Source organism: Stegostoma tigrinum, chromosome 42, assembly GCF_030684315.1.
Source record: "Stegostoma tigrinum isolate sSteTig4 chromosome 42, sSteTig4.hap1, whole genome shotgun sequence".
In the NCBI taxonomy this organism is placed as follows: Eukaryota; Metazoa; Chordata; class Chondrichthyes; order Orectolobiformes; family Stegostomatidae; genus Stegostoma; species Stegostoma tigrinum.
The window spans coordinates 2344745-2364744 of record NC_081395.1 but is presented as its reverse complement, the minus strand read 5'-3'; the positions used below and the strand labels follow the sequence as shown (position 1 = coordinate 2364744).

The window sequence follows — 20000 nt, the reverse complement described above, 5'->3', positions numbered from 1 at the left end:
TGAGAGATAGTGAGTGAGTGAGCGAGCGTGTGTGTGTGAGAGACAGAGAGCGAGCGTGTGTGTGTGTGTGAGAGATAGTGAGCGAGCGAGCGTGTGTGTGTGAGAGAGACAGTGAGTGAGCGAGCGAGCGTGTGTGTGTGAGAGAGACAGTGAGTGAGCGAGCGAGCGTGTGTGTGAGAGAGACAGTGAGTGAGCGAGCGAGCGTGTGTGTGTGTGAGAGAGACAGTTAGTGAGCGTGTGTGTGTGTGAGACAGTGAGTGAGCGTGTGTGTGTGTGAGAGACAGTGAGTGAGCGAGCGAGCGTGTGTGTGTGTGAGAGAGACAGTGAGTGAGCGAGCGTGTGTGTGTGTGAGAGACAGTAAGTGAGCGAGCGAGCGTGTGTGTGTGTGAGAGACAGTGAGTGAGCGAGCGAACGTGTGTGTGAGAGACAGTGAGTGAGCGAGCGAGCGTGTGTGTGTGTGTGAGAGAGATAGTGAGTGTGTGAGAGATCGTGAGTGAGCGTGTGTGTGTGTGAGAGATCGTGAGTGAGCGTGTGTGTGTGTGTGAGAGACAGTGAGTGAGCGAGCGAGCGTGTGTGTGTGTGTGAGAGACAGTGAGTGAGCGAGCGAGCGTGTGTGTGTGTGAGAGACAGTGAGTGAGCAGCGAGCCTGTGTGTGTGAGAGACAGTGAGTGAGCGAGCGAGCGTGTGTGTGTGTGAGAGACAGTGAGTGAGCGTGCGAGCGTGTGTGTGTGTCTGTATGAGAGACAGTGAGTGAGCGAGCGTGTGTGTGTGTCTGTGTGAGACACAGTGAGTGAGCGAGCGTGCGTGAGTGTGAGTGACAGTGAGCGTGCGTGAGTGTGAGAGACAGTGAGTGAGACAGTGAGCGTGCGTGCATGTGTGCGTGACAGTGAGTGAGACAGTGAGCGTGTGTGCGTGACAGTGACTGAGTCAGTGAGTGTGCATGCATGTGTGCGTGAGACAGTGAATGAGACAGTGAGCGTGCCTGCATGTGTGCGTGAGACAGTGAGTGAGCATGCATGTGTGTGAGATAGTGAGTGAGCGTGCATATGTGTGTGTGTGAATTAGTGAGTGAGCATGCGTGTGTGTGAGATAGTGAGTGAGCGAGCGAGCGTGTGTGTGTGAGAGAGACAGTGAGTGAGCGAGCGAGCGTGTGTGTGTGAGAGAGACAGTGAGTGAGCGAGCGAGCGTGTGTGTGTGTGAGAGACAGTGAGTGAGCGAGCGAGCGTGTGTGTGTGAGAGAGACAGTGAGTGAGCGAGCGAGCGTGTGTGTGTGTGAGAGACAGTGAGTGAGCGAGCGAGCGTGTGTGTGTGTGTGAGAGACAGTGAGTGAGCGTGTGTGTGTGTGAGAGACAGTGAGTGAGCGAGCGTGTGTGTGTGTGTGAGAGACAGTAAGTGAGCGAGCGAGCATGTGTGTGTGAGAGACAGTGAGTGAGCGAGTGAGCGTGTGTGTGTGTGAGAGACAGTGAGTGAGCGAGCGAGCGTGTGTGTGTGAGAGAGAGTGAGTGAGTGAGCGTGTGTGTGTGTGTGAGAGATAGTGAGTGAGCGAGCGTGTGTGTGTGTGTGTGTGAGAGACTGAGTGAGCGAGCGTGTGTGTGTGTGTGAGAGACTGAGTGAGTGAGCGAGCGAGCGTGTGTGTGAGAGATAGTGAGTGAGCGAGCGTGTGTGTGTGTGAGAGATCGTGAGTGAGCGTGTGTGTGTGTGTGAGAGATAGTGAGTGAGCGAGCGTGTGTGTGTGTGTGTGTGAGAGACTGAGTGAGCGAGCGTGTGTGTGTGTGTGAGAGACTGAGTGAGTGAGCAAGCGAGCGTGTGTGTGAGAGATAGTGAGTGAGCGAGCGTGTGTGTGTGTGAGAGATCGTGAGTGAGCGTGTGTGTGTGTGTGTGAGAGATCATGAGTGAGCGTGTGTGTGTGTGTGAGAGACAGTCAGTGAGCGAGCGAGCGTGTGTGTGTGTGAGAAACAGTGAGTGAGCGTGTGTGTCTGTGTGAGAGACAGTGAGTGAGCGAGCGTGCACGTGTGTGAGAGACAGTGAGCGTGCGTGTGTGTGAGACACTGTGAGTGAGCGAGCGTGCGTGAGTGTGAGTGACAGTGAGCGTGCGTGAGTGTGAGAGACAGTGAGTGAGACAGTGAGCGTGTGTGCGTGTGAGAGAGACAGTGAGTGAGACAGTGAGCGTGCGTGCATGTGTGCGTGACAGTGAGTGAGACAGTGAGCGTGCGTGCATGCGTGCGTGACAGTGAGTGAGACAGTAGCGTGCATGCATGTGTGCATGAGAGAGTGAGTGAGACAGTGAGCGTGCCTGCATGTGTGCGTGAGACAGTGAGTGAGCGTGCATGTGTGTGAGATAGTGAGTGAGCGAGCGTGTGTGTGTGTGTGTGTGAGAGACTGAGTGAGTGAGCGAGCGTGTGTGTGTGAGAGAGACAGTGAGTGAGTGAGCGAGCGTGTGTGTGTGTGAGAGACAGTGAGTGAGCGAGCGAGCGTGTGTGTGTGAGAGAGACAGTGAGTGAGCGAGCGAGCGTGTGTGTGTGAGAGAGACAGTGAGTGAGCGAGCGAGCGTGTGTGTGTGTGAGAGACAGTGAGTGAGCGTGTGTGTGTGTGAGAGACAGTGAGTGAGCGAGCGTGTGTGTGTGTGTGAGAGACAGTAAGTGAGCGAGCGAGCATGTGTGTGTGAGAGACAGTGAGTGAGCGAGTGAGCGTGTGTGTGTGTGAGAGACAGTGAGTGAGTGAGCGAGCGTGTGTGTGTGAGAGAGACAGTGAGTGAGCGAGCGAGCGTGTGTGTGTGTGTGAGAGACAGTGAGCGAGCGTGTGTGTGTGTGTGAGAGACAGTAAGTGAGCGAGCGAGCATGTGTGTGTGAGAGACAGTGAGTGAGCGAGTGAGCGTGTGTGTGTGTGAGAGACAGTGAGTGAGCGAGCGAGCGTGTGTGTGTGAGAGAGAGTGAGTGAGTGAGCGTGTGTGTGTGTGTGAGAGATAGTGAGTTAGCGAGCGTGTGTGTGTGTGTGTGAGAGACTGAGTGAGCGAGCGTGTGTGTGTGTGTGAGAGACTGAGTGAGTGAGCGAGCGAGCGTGTGTGTGAGAGATAGTGAGTGAGCGAGCGTGTGTGTGTGTGAGAGATCGTGAGTGAGCGTGTGTGTGTGTGTGAGAGATCATGAGCGAGCGTGTGTGTGTGTGTGAGAGACAGTAAGTGAGCGAGCGAGCATGTGTGTGTGAGAGACAGTGAGTGAGCGAGTGAGCGTGTGTGTGTGTGAGAGACAGTGAGTGAGCGAGCGAGCGTGTGTGTGTGAGAGAGAGTGAGTGAGTGAGCGTGTGTGTGTGTGTGAGAGATAGTGAGTGAGCGAGCGTGTGTGTGTGTGTGTGAGAGACTGAGTGAGCGAGCGTGTGTGTGTGTGTGAGAGACTGAGTGAGTGAGCGAGCGAGCGTGTGTGTGAGAGACAGTGAGTGAGCGAGCGTGTGTGTGTGTGTGAGAGACAGTAAGTGAGCGAGCGAGCATGTGTGTGTGAGAGACAGTGAGTGAGCGAGCGAGCGTATGTGTGTGTGAGAGACAGTGAGTGAGCAGCGAGCCTGTGTGTGTGAGAGACAGTGAGTGAGCGAGCGAGCGTGTGTGTGTGTGTGAGAAACAGTGAGTGAGCGTGCGAGCGTGTGTGTGTGTGAGAAACAGTGAGTGAGCGTGCGAGCGTGTGTGTGTGTGAGAGACAGTGAGTGAGCGAGCGTGTGTGTGTGTCTGTGTGAGAGACAGTGAGTGAGCGAGCGTGCACGTGTGTGAGAGACAGTGAGTGAGCGAGCGAGCGTGTGTGTGTGAGAGAGAGTGAGTGAGTGAGCGTGTGTGTGTGTGTGAGAGATAGTGAGTGAGCGAGCGTGTGTGTGTGTGTGTGTGTGTGTGAGAGACTGAGTGAGTGAGCGAGCGAGCGTGTGTGTGAGAGATAGTGAGTGAGCGAGCGTGTGTGTGTGTGAGAGATCGTGAGTGAGCGTGTGTGTGTGTGTGAGAGACAGTGAGTGAGCGAGCGAGCGTGTGTGTGTGTGAGAAACAGTGAGTGAGCGTGCGAGCGTGTGTGTGTGAGAGAGACAGTGAGTGAGCGAGCGAGCGTGTGTGTGTGTGAGAGACAGTGAGTGAGCGAGCGAGCGTGTGTGTGTGAGAGAGACAGTAAGTGAGCGAGCGAGCGTGTGTGTGAGAGAGACAGTGAGTGAGCGAGCGAGCGTGTGTGTGTGTGAGAGACAGTGAGTGAGCGAGCGAGCGTGTGTGTGTGTGTGAGAGACAGTGAGTGACCGTGTGTGTGTGTGAGAGACAGTGAGTGAGCGAGCGTGTGTGTGTGTGTGAGAGACAGTAAGTGAGCGAGCGAGCATGTGTGTGTGAGAGACAGTGAGTGAGCGAGTGAGCGTGTGTGTGTGTGAGAGACAGTGAGTGAGCGAGCGAGCGTGTGTGTGTGAGAGAGAGTGAGTGAGTGAGCGTGTGTGTGTGTGTGAGAGAGACTGAGTGAGCGAGCGTGTGTGTGTGTGTGAGAGACTGAGTGAGTGAGCGAGCGAGCGTGTGTGTGAGAGATAGTGAGTGAGCGAGCGTGTGTGTGTGTGAGAGATCGTGAGTGAGCGTGTGTGTGTGTGTGTGTGAGAGATCATGAGTGAGCGTGTGTGTGTGTGTGAGAGACAGTCAGTGAGCGAGCGAGCGTGTGTGTGTGTGAGAAACAGTGAGTGAGCGTGCGAGCGTGTGTGTGTGTGAGAGACAGTGAGTGAGCGAGCGTGTGTGTGTGTCTGTGTGAGAGACAGTGAGTGAGCGAGCGTGCACGTGTGTGAGAGACAGTGAGCGAGCGTGCGTGTGTGTGAGACACAGTGAGTGAGCGAGCGTGCTTGAGTGTGAGTGACAGTGAGTGAGCGTGTGTGTGTGTGTGAGAGACAGTGAGTGAGCGAGCGTGTGTGTGTGTGAGAGACAGTAAGTGATCGAGCGAGCATGTGTGTGTGAGAGACAGTGAGTGAGCGAGTGAGCGTGTGTGTGTGTGAGAGACAGTGAGTGAGCGAGCGTGTGTGTGTGTCTGTGTGAGAGACAGTGAGTGAGCGAGCGTGTGTGTGTGTGAGAGACAGTGAGTGAGCAGCGAGCCTGTGTGTGTGAGAGACAGTGAGTGAGCGAGCGAGCGTGTGTGTGTGTGAGAAACAGTGAGTGAGCGTGCGAGCGTGTGTGTGTGTGAGAGACAGTGAGTGAGCGAGCGTGTGTGTGTGTCTGTGTGAGAGACAGTGAGTGAGCGAGCGTGCACGTGTGTGAGAGACAGTGAGCGAGCGTGCGTGTGTGTGAGACACAGTGAGTGAGCGAGCGTGCGTGAGTGTGAGTGACAGTGAGCGTGCGTGAGTGTGAGAGACAGTGAGTGAGACAGTGAGCGTGTGTGCGTGTGAGAGAGACAGTGAGTGAGACAGTGAGCGTGCGTGCATGTGTGCGTGACAGTGAGTGAGACAGTGAGCATTCGTGCATGCGTGCGTGACAGTGAGTGAGACAGTAGCGTGCATGCATGTGTGCATGAGAGAGTGAGTGAGACAGTGAGCGTGCCTGCATGTGTGCGTGAGACAGTGAGTGAGCGTGCATGTGTGTGAGATAGTGAGTGAGCGAGCGTGTGTGTGTGTGTGTGAGAGACTGAGTGAGTGAGCGAGCGAGCGTGTGTGTGAGAGATAGTGAGTGAGCGAGCGTGTGTGTGTGTGAGAGATCGTGAGTGAGCGTGTGTGTGTGTGTGAGAGATCATGAGTGAGCGTGTGTGTGTGTGTGAGAGAAAGTGAGTGAGCAGCGAGCCTGTGTGTGTGAGAGACAGTGAGTGAGCGAGCGAGCGTGTGTGTGTGTGTGAGAAACAGTGAGTGAGCGTGCGAGCGTGTGTGTCTGTGTGAGAGACAGTGAGTGAGCGAGCGTGCACGTGTGTGAGAGACAGTGAGTGAGCGAGCGAGCGTGTGTGTGTGAGAGAGAGTGAGTGAGTGAGCGTGTGTGTGTGTGTGAGAGATAGTGAGTGAGCGAGCGTGTGTGTGTGTGTGAGAGATAGTGAGTGAGCGAGCGTGTGTGTGTGTGTGTGTGTGTGTGTGTGTGTGTGTGAGAGACTGAGTGAGTGAGCGAGCGAGCGTGTGTGTGAGAGATAGTGAGTGAGCGAGCGTGTGTGTGTGTGAGAGATCGTGAGTGAGCGTGTGTGTGTGTGTGAGAGATCATGAGTGAGCGTGTGTGTGTGTGTGAGAGACAGTGAGTGAGCGTGCGAGCGTGTGTGTGTGTGAGAAACAGTGAGTGAGCGTGCGAGCGTGTGTGTGTGTGAGAGACAGTGAGTGAGCGAGCGTGTGTGTGTGTCTGTGTGAGAGACAGTGAGTGAGCGAGCGTGCACGTGTGTGAGAGACAGTGAGCGAGCGTGCGTGTGTTTGAGACACAGTGAGTGAGCGAGCGTGCGTGAGTGTGAGTGACAGTGAGCGTGCGTGAGTGTGAGAGACAGTGAGTGAGACAGTGAGCGTGCGTGCGTGTGAAAGAGACAGTGAGTGAGACAGTGAGCGTGCGTGCATGTGTGCGTGACAGTGAGTGAGACAGTGAGCGTGCGTGCATGCGTGCGTGACAGTGAGTGAGACAGTAGCGTGCATGCATGTGTGCATGAGAGAGTGAGTGAGACAGTGAGCGTGCCTGCATGTGTGCGTGAGACAGTGAGTGAGCGTGCATGTGTGTGAGATAGTGAGTGAGCGTGCATATGTGTGTGTGTGTGAATTAGTGAGTGAGCATGCGTGTGTGTGAGATAGTGAGTGAGTGTGTGTGTGTCAGATAGTGAGTGAGCGTGTGTGTGCATGTGCATGAGATAATGCGTGAGCGTGCATGTGTGAGTGAGCGTGCATGTGTGTGTGAGACAATAAGTGAACATGCGTTTGCATGAGATAGTGAGTGAGCGTGTGTGTGTGTGAGATAGTGAGTGAATGTGCATGTGTGTGAGGTAGTGAGTGAGCTTGTTTGTGTGTGTGTGAGATAATGTGTATTTGTGAGATAGTGAGTGAGCGTGCGTACACGTGCGAGATAGTGAGTGAGCGTGCGTACACGTGCGAGATAGTGAGTGAGCATGTGTGTGTGAGAGACAGTGAGTGAGCGAGTGAGCGTGTGTGTGTGAGAGACAGTGAGTGAGCGAGCGTGTGTGTGTGTCTGTGTGAGAGACAGTGAGTGAGCGAGCGTGTGTGTGTGTGAGAGACAGTGAGTGAGCAGCGAGCCTGTGTGTGTGAGAGACAGTGAGTGAGCGAGCGAGCGTGTGTGTGTGTGAGAAACAGTGAGTGAGCGTGCGAGCGTGTGTGTGTGTGAGAGACAGTGAGTGAGCGAGCGTGTGTGTGTGTCTGTGTGAGAGACAGTGAGTGAGCGAGCGTGCACGTGTGTGAGAGACAGTGAGCGAGCATGCGTGTGTGTGAGACACAGTGAGTGAGCGAGCGTGCGTGAGTGTGAGTGACAGTGAGCGTGCGTGAGTGTGAGAGACAGTGAGTGAGACAGTGAGCGTGTGTGCGTGTGAGAGAGACAGTGAGTGAGACAGTGAGCGTGCGTGCATGTGTGCGTGACAGTGAGTGAGACAGTGAGCGTGCGTGCATGCGTGCGTGACAGTGAGTGAGACAGTAGCGTGCATGCATGTGTGCATGAGAGAGTGAGTGAGACAGTGAGCGTGCCTGCATGTGTGCGTGAGACAGTGAGTGAGCGTGCATGTGTGTGAGATAGTGAGTGAGCGAGCGTGTGTGTGTGTGTGTGTGAGAGACTGAGTGAGTGAGCGAGCGAGCGTGTGTGTGAGAGATAGTGAGTGAGCGAGCATGTGTGTGTGTGTGAGAGATCGTGAGTGAGCGTGTGTGTGTGTGTGAGAGATCATGAGTGAGCGTGTGTGTGTGTGTGAGAGACAGTGAGTGAGCGAGCGAGCGTGTGTGTGTGTGAGAGACAGTGAGTGAGCAGCGAGCCAGTGTGTGTGAGAGACAGTGAGTGAGCGAGCGAGCGAGCGTGTGTGTGTGTGTGAGAAACAGTGAGTGAGCGTGCGAGCGTGTGTGTCTGTGTGAGAAACAGTGAGTGAGCGTGCGAGCGTGTGTGTGTGTGAGAGACAGTGAGTGAGCGAGCGTGTGTGTGTGTCTGTGTGAGAGACAGTGAGTGAGCGAGCGTGCAAGTGTGTGAGAGACAGTGAGTGAGCGAGCGAGCGTGTGTGTGTGAGAGAGAGTGAGTGAGTGAGCGTGTGTGTGTGTGTGAGAGATAGTGAGTGAGCGAGCGTGTGTGTGTGTGTGTGTGTGTGTGTGTGTGTGAGAGACTGAGTGAGTGAGCGAGCGAGCGTGTGTGTGAGAGATAGTGAGCGAGCGAGCGTGTGTGTGTGTGAGAGATCGTGAGTGAGCGTGTGTGTGTGTGTGAGAGATCATGAGTGAGCGTGTGTGTGTGTGTGAGAGACAGTGAGTGAGCGAGCGTGTGTGTGTGTGAGAAACAGTGAGTGAGCGTGCGAGCGTGTGTGTGTGAGAGACAGTGAGTGAGCGAGCGTGTGTGTGTGTCTGTGTGAGAGACAGTGAGTGAGCGAGCGTGCACGTGTGTGAGAGACAGTGAGCGAGCGTGCGTGTGTGTGAGACACAGTGAGTGAGCGAGCGTGCGTGAGTGTGAGTGACAGTGAGCGTGCGTGAGTGTGAGAGACAGTGAGTGAGACAGTGAGCGTGCGTGCGTGTGAGAGTGACAGTGAGTGAGACAGTGAGCGTGCGTGCATGTGTGCGTGACAGTGAGTGAGACAGTGAGCGTGCGTGCATGCGTGCGTGACAGTGAGTGAGACAGTAGCGTGCATGCATGTGTGCATGAGACAGTGAGTGAGACAGTGAGCGTGCCTGCATGTGTGCGTGAGACAGTGAGTGAGCGAGCGTGTGTGTGTGTCTGTGTGAGAGACAGTGAGTGAGCGAGCGTGCACGTGTGTGAGAGACAGTGAGCGAGCATGCGTGTGTGTGAGACACAGTGAGTGAGCGAGCGTGCGTGAGTGTGAGTGACAGTGAGCGTGCGTGAGTGTGAGAGACAGTGAGTGAGACAGTGAGCGTGTGTGCGTGTGAGAGAGACAGTGAGTGAGACAGTGAGCGTGCGTGCATGTGTGCGTGACAGTGAGTGAGACAGTGAGCGTGCGTGCATGCGTGCGTGACAGTGAGTGAGACAGTAGCGTGCATGCATGTGTGCATGAGAGAGTGAGTGAGACAGTGAGCGTGCCTGCATGTGTGCGTGAGACAGTGAGTGAGCGTGCATGTGTGTGAGATAGTGAGTGAGCGAGCGTGTGTGTGTGTGTGTGTGAGAGACTGAGTGAGTGAGCGAGCGAGCGTGTGTGTGAGAGATAGTGAGTGAGCGAGCGTGTGTGTGTGTGTGAGAGATCGTGAGTGAGCGTGTGTGTGTGTGTGAGAGATCATGAGTGAGCGTGTGTGTGTGTGTGAGAGACAGTGAGTGAGCGAGCGAGCGTGTGTGTGTGTGAGAGACAGTGAGTGAGCAGCGAGCCAGTGTGTGTGAGAGACAGTGAGTGAGCGAGCGAGCGAGCGTGTGTGTGTGTGTGAGAAACAGTGAGTGAGCGTGCGAGCGTGTGTGTCTGTGTGAGAAACAGTGAGTGAGCGTGCGAGCGTGTGTGTGTGTGAGAGACAGTGAGTGAGCGAGCGTGTGTGTGTGTCTGTGTGAGAGACAGTGAGTGAGCGAGCGTGCAAGTGTGTGAGAGACAGTGAGTGAGCGAGCGAGCGTGTGTGTGTGAGAGAGAGTGAGTGAGTGAGCGTGTGTGTGTGTGTGAGAGATAGTGAGTGAGCGAGCGTGTGTGTGTGTGTGTGTGTGTGTGTGTGTGTGTGTGAGAGACTGAGTGAGTGAGCGAGCGAGCGTGTGTGTGAGAGATAGTGAGCGAGCGAGCGTGTGTGTGTGTGAGAGATCGTGAGTGAGCGTGTGTGTGTGTGTGAGAGATCATGAGTGAGCGTGTGTGTGTGTGTGAGAGACAGTGAGTGAGCGAGCGTGTGTGTGTGTGAGAAACAGTGAGTGAGCGTGCGAGCGTGTGTGTGTGTGAGAGACAGTGAGTGAGCGAGCGTGTGTGTGTGTCTGTGTGAGAGACAGTGAGTGAGCGAGCGTGCACGTGTGTGAGAGACAGTGAGCGAGCGTGCGTGTGTGTGAGACACAGTGAGTGAGCGAGCGTGCGTGAGTGTGAGTGACAGTGAGCGTGCGTGAGTGTGAGAGACAGTGAGTGAGACAGTGAGCGTGCGTGCGTGTGAGAGTGACAGTGAGTGAGACAGTGAGCGTGCGTGCATGTGTGCGTGACAGTGAGTGAGACAGTGAGCGTGCGTGCATGCGTGCGTGACAGTGAGTGAGACAGTGAGCGTGCGTGCATGCGTGCGTGACAGTGAGTGAGACAGTAGCGTGCATGCATGTGTGCATGAGAGAGTGAGTGAGACAGTGAGCGTGCCTGCATGTGTGCGTGAGACAGTGAGTGAGACAGTAGCGTGCATGCATGTGTGCATGAGACAGTGAGTGAGACAGTGAGCGTGCCTGCATGTGTGCGTGACAGTGAGTGAGACAGTGAGCATTCGTGCATGTGTGCGTGACAGTGAGTGAGACAGTGAGCGTGCGTGCATGTGTGCGTGACAGTGAGTGAGACAGTGAGCGTGCGTGCATGCGTGCGTGACAGTGAGTGAGACAGTAGCGTGCATGCATGTGTGCATGAGACAGTGAGTGAGACAGTGAGCGTGCCTGCATGTGTGCGTGAGACAGTGAGTGAGCGTGCATGTGTGTGAGATAGTGAGTGAGCGTGCATATGTGTGTGTGTGTGAATTAGTGAGTGAGCATGCGTGTGTGTGAGATAGTGAGTGAGTGTGTGTGTGTCAGATAGTGAGTGAGCATGTGTGTGCATGTGCATGAGATAATGCGTGAGCGTGCATGTGTGAGTGAGCGTGCATGTGTGTGTGAGACAGTAAGTGAACATGCGTTTGCATGAGATAGTGAGTGAGCGTGTGTGTGTGTGTGTGAGATAGTGAGTGAACGTGCATGTGTGTGAGGTAGTGAGTGAGCGTGTGTGTGTGTGTGTGTGTGTGAGATAGTGAGTGAATGTGCATGTGTGTGAGGTAGTGAGTGAGCTTGTTTGTGTGTGTGTGAGATAATGTGTATGTGTGAAATAGTGAGTGAGCGTGCGTACACGTGCGAGATAGTGAGTGAGTGTGCGTACACGTGCGAGATAGTGAGTGAGCATGCGTACACGTGCGAGATAGTGAGTGAGCGTGCGTACACGTGCGAGATAGTGAGTGAGCATGCGTACACGTGCGAGATAGTGAGTGAGCATGCGTACACGTGCGAGATAGTGAGTGAGCGTGCGTACACGTGCGAGATAGTGAGTGAGCGTGCGTACACGTGCGAGATAGTGAGTGAGCATGCGTACACGTGCGAGATAGTGAGTGAGCGTGCGTACACGTGCGAGATAGTGAGTGAGCATGCGTACGCGTGCAAGATAGTGAGTGAGCGTGCGTGCACGTGCATGAAATAGTGAGTGACTGTGCGTGTGCGTGTGCATGCACATGCATGAAATAGTGAGTAGGCGTGCATGCGCGTGCACCTGCATGAAATAGTGAGTGAGCGTGCATGTGTGTGTGAGATAGTGAGTGAGCGTGCGTGCGTGTACATGTGCATGAAATAGTGAGTGAGCGTGTGTGTGTGTGTGTGTGAGATAGTGAGTGCGCGTGCGTGCGTGTGCATGAGATAGTGAGTGAGCGTGCATGTGTCAGTGAGCGTGCATGTGTGTGTGAGATAGTGAGTGAGCATGCGTGTGCATGTGCATGAGATAGTGAGTGAGTGTGTGTGTGTCAGATAGTGAGTGAGCGTGTGTGTGCATGTGCATGAGATAGTGAGTGAGCGTGCATGTGTGTCAGATAGTGAGTGAGCGTGTGTGTGCATGTGCATGAGATAGTGAGTGAGCGTGCATGTGTGTCAGATAGTGAGTGAGCGTGTGTGTGCATGTGCATGAGATAGTGAGTGAGCGTGCATGTGTCAGTGAGCGTGCATGTGTGTGTGAGACAGTGACTGAGCATGCGTGTGCATGAAATAGTGAGTGAGCGTGTATGTGTGTGTGTGGGATAGTGAGTGAATGTGCATGTGTGTGAGATAGTGAGTGAGCGTGTGTGTGTGTATGTAAGAAAGTGAGTGAGTGTGTATGCGTGAGATAGTGAGTGAGCGTGTGTATGTGTGAGATAGTGAGTGAGCGTGTGTATGTGTGAGATAGTGAGTGAGCGTGTGTGTGCATGTGTGAGATAGTGAGTGAGCGTGTGTGTGTGTATGTAAGAAAGTGAGTGAGTGTGTATGCGTGAGATAGTGAGTGAGCGTGTGTATGTGTGAGATAGTGAGTGAGCGTGTGTATGTGTGAGATAGTGAGTGAGCGTGTGTGTGCATGTGTGAGATAGTGAGTGAGCGTGTGTGTGCATGTGCATGAGATAGTGAGTGAGCGTGTGTGTGCATGTGCGTGAGATAGTGAGCATGCATATGTGTGTGGACAGTGAGTGAGCGTGCGTGTGTGTGTGTGAGACAGTGAGTGAGCGTGTGTGTGCATGTGCGTGAGATAGTGAGCATGCATATGTGTGTGGACAGTGAGTGAGCGTGCGTGTGTGTGTGTGAGACAGTGAGTGAGCGTGCATGTGTCAGTGAGCGTGCATGTGTGTGTGAGACAGTGACTGAGCATGCGTGTGCATGAGATAGTGAGTGAGTGTGTATGTCTGTGTGTGGGATAGTGAGTGAACGTGCATGTGTGTGGGATAGTGAGTGAGCGTGTGTATGCGTGAGATAGTGAGTGAGCGTGTGTGTGCGTGAGATAGTGAGTGAGCGTGTGTGTGCATGTGCGAGATAGTGAGCATGCATGTGTGTGTGAGACAGTGAGTGAGCGAGAATGTGTGTGTGTGAGATAGTGAGTGAGCATGTGTGTGAATTAATGAGTGAGCGTGCGTGTGTGTGAGACAGTACATGAGTGTGTGTATATGTGATATAGTGAGTGTGTGTGTGCGAGACAGTGAGTGAGTGTGTGCGTGCGAGACAGTGAGTGAGTGTGTGCGAGATAGTGAGTGTGTGCAAGATAGTGAGTGAGTGTGTGTGTGCGTGAGATAGTGAGTGAGCATGTGTGTGAATTAGTGAGTGAGCGTGCGTGTGTGTGAGACAGTGCGTGAGTGTGTGTGAGACAGTGAGTGTGTGTGTGATATAGTGAATGAGTGTGTGCGAGACAGTGAGTGAGTGTGTGTGAGACAGTGAGTGAGTGTGTGTGACAGTGAGTGTGTGTGTGTGTGTGAGACAGTGAGTGTGTGTGTGCATGAGATAGTGAGTGTGCATGTGCATGAGATAGTGAGTGAGCAGGCATGTGCGTGAGACAGTGAGTGAGTGTGCATGTATGTGCGTGAGACAGTGAGTGAGTGTGCATGTGTGTGTGTGATAGTGAGTGAGCGTGCATGTGCGTGTGTGTGAGATAGTGAGTGAGCGTGCATATGTGTGTGTGAAATAGTGAATGAGAGTGTGTGTGTGTGAGATAGTGAGTGAGTATGCGTGTGAGATAGCGAACATGAGTGTGTGTGTGAGATGGTGAGCGAGCATGTGTGTGTGATAGTGAAGGAGCGTGAGTTAGTGTGGGTGGATGGGTATGCATGTTTGTATAGGGTGGGGGTTGGTAGGAGTCCACTACATCTTCGTTTAGATGCTGTCCTCTCGAACTGTCCATCCCAGACAGCAAGGACAGTGACTCCACATTGCATTTCTCCCCTAGCGATATCAGAGTAAGAGATCTGCAAGGTTCTCAAATGATAACAGAACACATCAGGGATGAGGGGACCTCCTGCTTGTTTCTTACCCCATAAGACACCATCTGTCCCACCATCGGGACATGAGAGACTGCTAAACCTCATTCAGGTTCTGTAGCTGATCCCTGACGGGGGCCTGTACTGCAAACCCAGGTCCCTTCTCCGCCTGACCAGACCCAACCTCTGAAGGTTGTAAATGTGTGAGACTGATGCCAGGACTGAGCACATTTTTCCCCCTGCCCATTCCCTATCCACCACCCCATCCTCCCCGCCCTTTTGGATTTTTCCAAAAGACAGGCAGGAAGGGAAGGGTGGGGGGGATGACTTTGATGGTATCAGGTAGAATCAGTATATTAGCAAGAAATGGACTTGGATCAGAACATGTAGAATCCATATTGGTTGAGATAAGAAATAAAGAGGGGATGAAGACCTTGGTGGTGGTAGTCTGTAATCCTGCTAAAAGTAGGTATATTGCAGACCAGAGGATAAATCAGGAGATAACAAAAACCTGTAAACAATGCAGCACTTAATCTTCATGTAAATTGGGAAAAGCAAATTGCAAGGATAGCTTTAACGAGAAATTCAGAGTGTATTCAGGCCAGCTTTTCAGAACAATGAGATGTGGATCCAACCAGGGTCAGATTATTTTCGAGACGGTAATATGTAATGAGTCAGAATATGATGTCAGAGTAAAAGATCTGCTTGGAAACAGTGATCATAACATGGTAGAATTTAATATTGAGTTTGAAAGAGAGAAACTGGGGTTGCAAACAACTGCATTGAATTTAAATACAGGTGATTACAAAGGAATGGGGACAAAATCAGCTACACTAGACTAGGAAAGGAATTTAACAGAAAAGACAGCTGATGAAAAATGTTTCAGTGATAGTAGGAACTGCAGATGCTGGAGAATCTGAGATAACAAGGTGCAGAGCTGGATGAACACAGCAGGCCTGGCAGCATCAGAGGAGCAGGAAGGCTGACATTTTGGGCCTCGACCCTTCTTCATAAATGGGGAGGGGAAGAGGGTTCTGAAATAAACAGGGAGAGAGGGGGAGGTGGATAGAAGATGGATAGAGGAGAAAATAGGTGGAGAGGAGACAGACAGGTCAAGGAGGTGGGGACGGAGCCAGTAAAGGTCAGTGGAGGTAGGGAGGAGATTGGTCAGTCTAGGGAGGATGGACAGGTCAAGGGGACAGGATGAGGTTAGTAGGTAGGAGATGGGGGTGGGGCTTGAGGTGGGAGGAGGGGAAAGGTCAGTTCAGGGAGGACGGACAGGTCAAGGAGGTGGGATGAGGTTAGTCGGTGGGAAATGGAGGTGCGGCTTAAGGTGGGAGGAGGGGATAGGTGAGAGGAAAAACAGGTTAGGGAGATGGGGACGAGCTGGGCTGGTTTTGGGATGCAGTCAGGGGAGGGGAGATTTTGAAGCTTGTGAAGTCCGCATTGATACCTTTGGGCTGCAGGGTTCCCAAGCGGAATATGAGTTGCTGTTCTTGCAACCTAAGGGTGGCATCGTTGTGGCACTGCAGGAGGCCCATGATGGACATGTCATGTGCGGAATGGGAGGGGGAGTTAAAATGGTTCTGAGAGGTGCAGTCCTGTTTATTGCGAACCGAGCAGAGGTGTTTCTGCAAAGCGGTCCCCAAGCTTCCGCTTAATTTCCCCAATGTAGAGGAGGCCACAACAGGAACAGTGGATACAGTACACTACATTGGCAGATGTGCAGGTGAACATCTGCTTAATTTGCAAAGTCTTCTTGGGGCCTGGGATGGGGTGAGGGAGGAGGTGTAGGGGCAGGTGTAGCACTTTCTGCAGCTGCAGGGAAAAGTGCCGGGTGAGGTGGGGCTGGAGGGGTTTGTGCAGCGGACAAGAGAGTGGTCCCTCCAGAAGGCAGATAAGGGTGGGGAGGGAAAAGTATCTTTGTGATGGGGTCAGATTGTAGATGTTCTTGATTCGCAACAAAATTATATCCCAGTGAGGAAGAAGGTTTCTAAGAATGGGATAAACTGGCCATGATTGACCAGGGAAACTCTTGACTTGATAAAGGTGTACAAAATGATCAGAGGTATAGATAGAGAGAACAGCCAGAGATTTTTTTCCGAGGGTGGAGGTAGCTATTACGAGGGGACATAGTTTTAAAGTGAATGGAGGTAGATATAGGGGAGACGTCAGAGATAGGCTGTTTACTCAGAGAGTGGTCGGGGCGTGGAGTGCATTACTGGAGAGGGTAGTGGAGTCGGCCTCAAGGGCATTTAAATGGCTATTAGATAGGCATATGGATGATAGTATAAGTAGGTGTAGAGGTTAGATAGACCTTAGGTTTAAGGTAAAAGTTCAGCACAACATCGTGGGCTGAAGGGCCTGTACTGTGCTGTACCGTTCTATATTCTGTGTTCTTTGTAATAAAAGATGGCATCAAATTGAGAAGAAAACTTGCAAAGATTAGTAGTGAGATAAAGGATTCAGAACATTTTATAAAGTAACAAAAGCTGACCCACTAAAAGGATAAAGGGGGAGAAAAAAAACTTTGAGGTTAAACTAGCAAGTAAAATGAATAAGAATAGTAAACTTTTAATCTTTACATTGATAGAAGGGATAAAATGAATGTAGGCCCCTTCGGAAATAAGGCTGGGAATAATTATGGGGAACCAGGAAATGGTACTTTGTATCAGTCTTCACAGTAGAAGAAATGAGTTACTCAAAGACGTGATGTGGAGATGCTGATGTTAGACTGGGCTTGGACAAAGTCAAAAATCACATGACAGGCATATGGATGATAGTATAAGGTAGGGGTGGAGGTTAGATAGACCTTAGGTTTAGGGTAAAAGTTCAGCACAACATGGTGGGCCGAAGGGCCTGTCCTGTGCTGTACTGTTCTATGAGGATATAGTCTAATATAGGCACTGGAAGTGGTGGCATAGTGGTATTGCTGGACTGTTAATGCAGAGACCCAGGTACTGTTCTGGGGACCCGGGATCAAATCCTGCCACAGCACATCCGAGCTTTGAACCTGGAGGCCTGTGTTCAAGTCACAGTTGCTCCAGGGGTGTGTTATAACATCTCTGAACAGAAAATATCTTGAAGACATTAGTAGCATTCCAAAATACTAAACAATCAAGGGCCAAAAGAAAGAGAGGAAATAAACAGAAAAAGGACCAGGGGGAAGTAATCAAGGTAAAGACCAGTAGATACCTGGATCTAATGAGGTGCATCCTAAGCTATTAAAGGAAAAAGCTACAGAAATCATGGATTCACTGGTCATAATCTTCTGAGAATCCTTAGATTCTGGAAAAATCCCAGACGATTAGAAAATTGCCAGATTTATTTGTGGAATCTGCAGTAACAAATAATAATAAACCTCCCCCTCTGTCCCAATCCTGGGGTCTGTTCGTTTACTGAGTTCTGAGGAAGGGTCACCAGACCCAAAATGTTAACTCTGTTTTTTTCCTTCACTGATGCTGCCAGACCTGCTGAGCTTTTCCAGTATCTTTGTTTTTGTTCACTATTTGTTTACGGTTTGCTTCAATCCTGCTTTTGAGAATACATTGCTCCCTCACCAAAGTTCCCTGTGTTTTATGGATGATATGCAGTCAGCTTCAGCTGTTTTATATCCAAACTGCAGATGATGTCCAGGAAAACCTTGACACAAAGTTCAAACCCTGATCAGTTTGTTCCTCAATTGGTTGTCCACAACAAGTAATAAAAATGCAGTTAACTTCTCCACTATTACCTCAGCTCTAACTGTCCTGAAAAGAAGAGCTTCTGGAAATCAGGTTCTCATGTCTGTAACTGTTAGCATATACTGAGAACCTGCTTATATTTTTGGTAATGGTCCTACGCAATATACTCAAAACTGACTGAATGCTTCCTCAAAGCTGGTATGGCTCTCAAAGGCGCTAGTTTAATTCCATACTGAGGGGTTTCCCTCAGAATGCACTACATCTTTATGAAGTTATAGATAGAGTCATACAGCATGGAAACAGACCCTTCGGTCCAACTAGTCCATGCCAAACATAATCCCAAATTAAACTAGTCCACCCTGCCTGCTCTTGACCCATATCCCTCCAAACCTTCCCTATTCATAGATCTATCCAAATGTCATTGAAATGTTGTAATTGTACCCACATCCACCAGTTCCTCAGGAAGTTCATTCCACACATGTTCATTACACTCTGTGTAAAACATTTGCCACTTATGGCTTTTTAAAATCTCTCTCCTCTCACCTTAAAAATGTGCCCCCTGGTCTTGAAATCCTACTTATACCTCTCATCATTTTATAAACTTCTATCAGGCATGTAAAATACTTGATTATCAATGCCTCCATTTTCCACATTCCTCCGTGTCCTGCCTTCGGAATTTCATGTGCTACTCCTGACAACATCTGGATGGTACCACTAGTTGATAAACAATTGTCTTTTCTACAGCCTGTTTATAGGTGATCTGTAACCAGGTGGACACAGATTGAAGACAATCAGGAAATGACTCCGAGGGGGAGGGATGAGAGATTGGGATCCTGAAGGATGTGTGTTTGTGACCTTCTCTCTGTTCCATTTTCCAGAACCTGGGTGTGAGGAGGGTACAGTTCCCAGCTCTGCGTCAGTGAGAGGACAGGATGAAGGGGAGGAGATGATCGAAGGGTCATTCGGAGAGTGTGAAGGTGCAGCCCCCTTGACCCCTGACATTGAAAATGCCGAGCTGACCACCGTCCTGCCGTTCTTGTACCTAGGGAATGAGCGGGATGCTCAGGATCTGGTCAGGCTGCGCCAGTTAAATGTGGGATATGTCATCAATGTCACCACCCATCTTCCCCTGTATCACGCACAGGCTGGCACTGTGCGCTATAAGAGACTGCCAGCAACTGACAGCAGCAAACAGAACCTTCGCCAGTACTTCGAGGAGGCTTTTGAATTCATTGGTGAGTGCACAAGGCTATACACAGCACTCTGTCTCACTAGGCTCTGTCACACAGCACACTGTTTCACTGTGCCCTGTCTCACTGTGCCCTGTCTCACTGTGCCCTGTCTCACTAGGCTCTGTCACATAGCACACTGTTTCACTGTGCCCTGTCTCGCTGTGCCCTGTCTCACTGTGCCCTGTCTCACTGTGCCCTGTCTCACTGTGCGCTGTCTCACTGTGCGCTGTCTCACTGTGCCATGTCTCACTGTGCGCTGTCTCACTGTGCGCTGTCACACAGTGCTCTGTCTCACAGTGCCCTGTCTCACAGTGCTCTGTCTCTGTGCTCTGTCTCACTGTGCGCTGTCTCACTGTGCGCTGTCTCACTGTGCCCTGTCTCGCTGTGCCCTGTCTCGCTGTGCCCTGTCTCGCTGTGTACTGTTACACACGCTCTGTCCCACTGCCCTCTTCCACCGCGCTCTGTCCCGCCGCCCGCTCTATCCCACCGCCCTCCCTGTTCCACCGTGCTCTGTCCCGCCTTGCTCTCTGTCCTACTGCCCTCCCTGTCCCACCTCATTTTCCATCCCACCACACTCTCCATACCACCGCTCGCTCTGTCCCACCGCCGTCCCTTGCTCTCTGTCCCACCGTCCGCTCTGTCCCTCCGTCTGCTCCAACCCACCGCCCTCTCCATCCCACTGCCCACTCTGTCCCTCAGCCTGCTCTGTCCCACCGCACTGTCCGTCCCACCGCGCTCCCTGTCCTTACGTCTGCTCCATCCCACTGCCTGCTCCTTTCCACCGCCCTCCCTGTCCCATCGCCCTCCCTGTCCTACCACGCTCTCTGTCCCACTGCCCATTCTATCCCACTGCCCTCTCCGTCCCATCGCGCTCCCTAACCCACTGCACTCTGTCCCAGTAGCTGTCACATTTTGTACAGTTTAGGTGAGGTCCTTTATTGGCTGAGGGCTGTGCTGAAAGAAATTGTTGTGACATTTCTCTAGCTGGTTGTGATTGGGCCCTTTGTTATTGCTTTGTTTTTAGAGGAAGCCCACCAATGTGGCAAGGGGGTTCTGATACACTGCCAGGCAGGTGTCTCGCGTTCTGCCACCCTGGTCATCGCCTACCTGATGAAGCACACGCTGATGTCCATGACAGATGCTTACAAATATGTAAAGGGAAAACGGCCCATCATCTCCCCAAACCTCAACTTCATGGGGCAACTGCTGGAGTTTGAAATGGACCTGAACAAGGGGCTCACACCCCGCATCCTCATCCCAAAACTCACTGGACTGGAGACCGAGGTGTAGATAACCCCAGACTGTGCTACAACACCCCCACCCTACACCCCCAAGACAAACTCTGGGGCTGAGCATTGAA

At 52.1% G+C, this 20000-nt stretch overlaps 1 protein-coding gene across 1 annotated transcript in view; it reads left to right on the top strand.

The window, feature by feature from the left end:
• The window catches only part of LOC125449451 (dual specificity protein phosphatase 10-like), a 65001-nt gene extending 45071 nt beyond the window's left edge, over positions 1-19930 (top strand). The window contains exons 5-6 of the mRNA XM_059641481.1: positions 18287-18643; positions 19665-19930. Of these exons, the coding sequence (XP_059497464.1) occupies positions 18287-18643; positions 19665-19930 (623 nt within the window). The remainder of the gene's footprint in view (positions 1-18286; positions 18644-19664) is intronic.
• Positions 19931-20000: the final 70 nt, after the last annotated feature.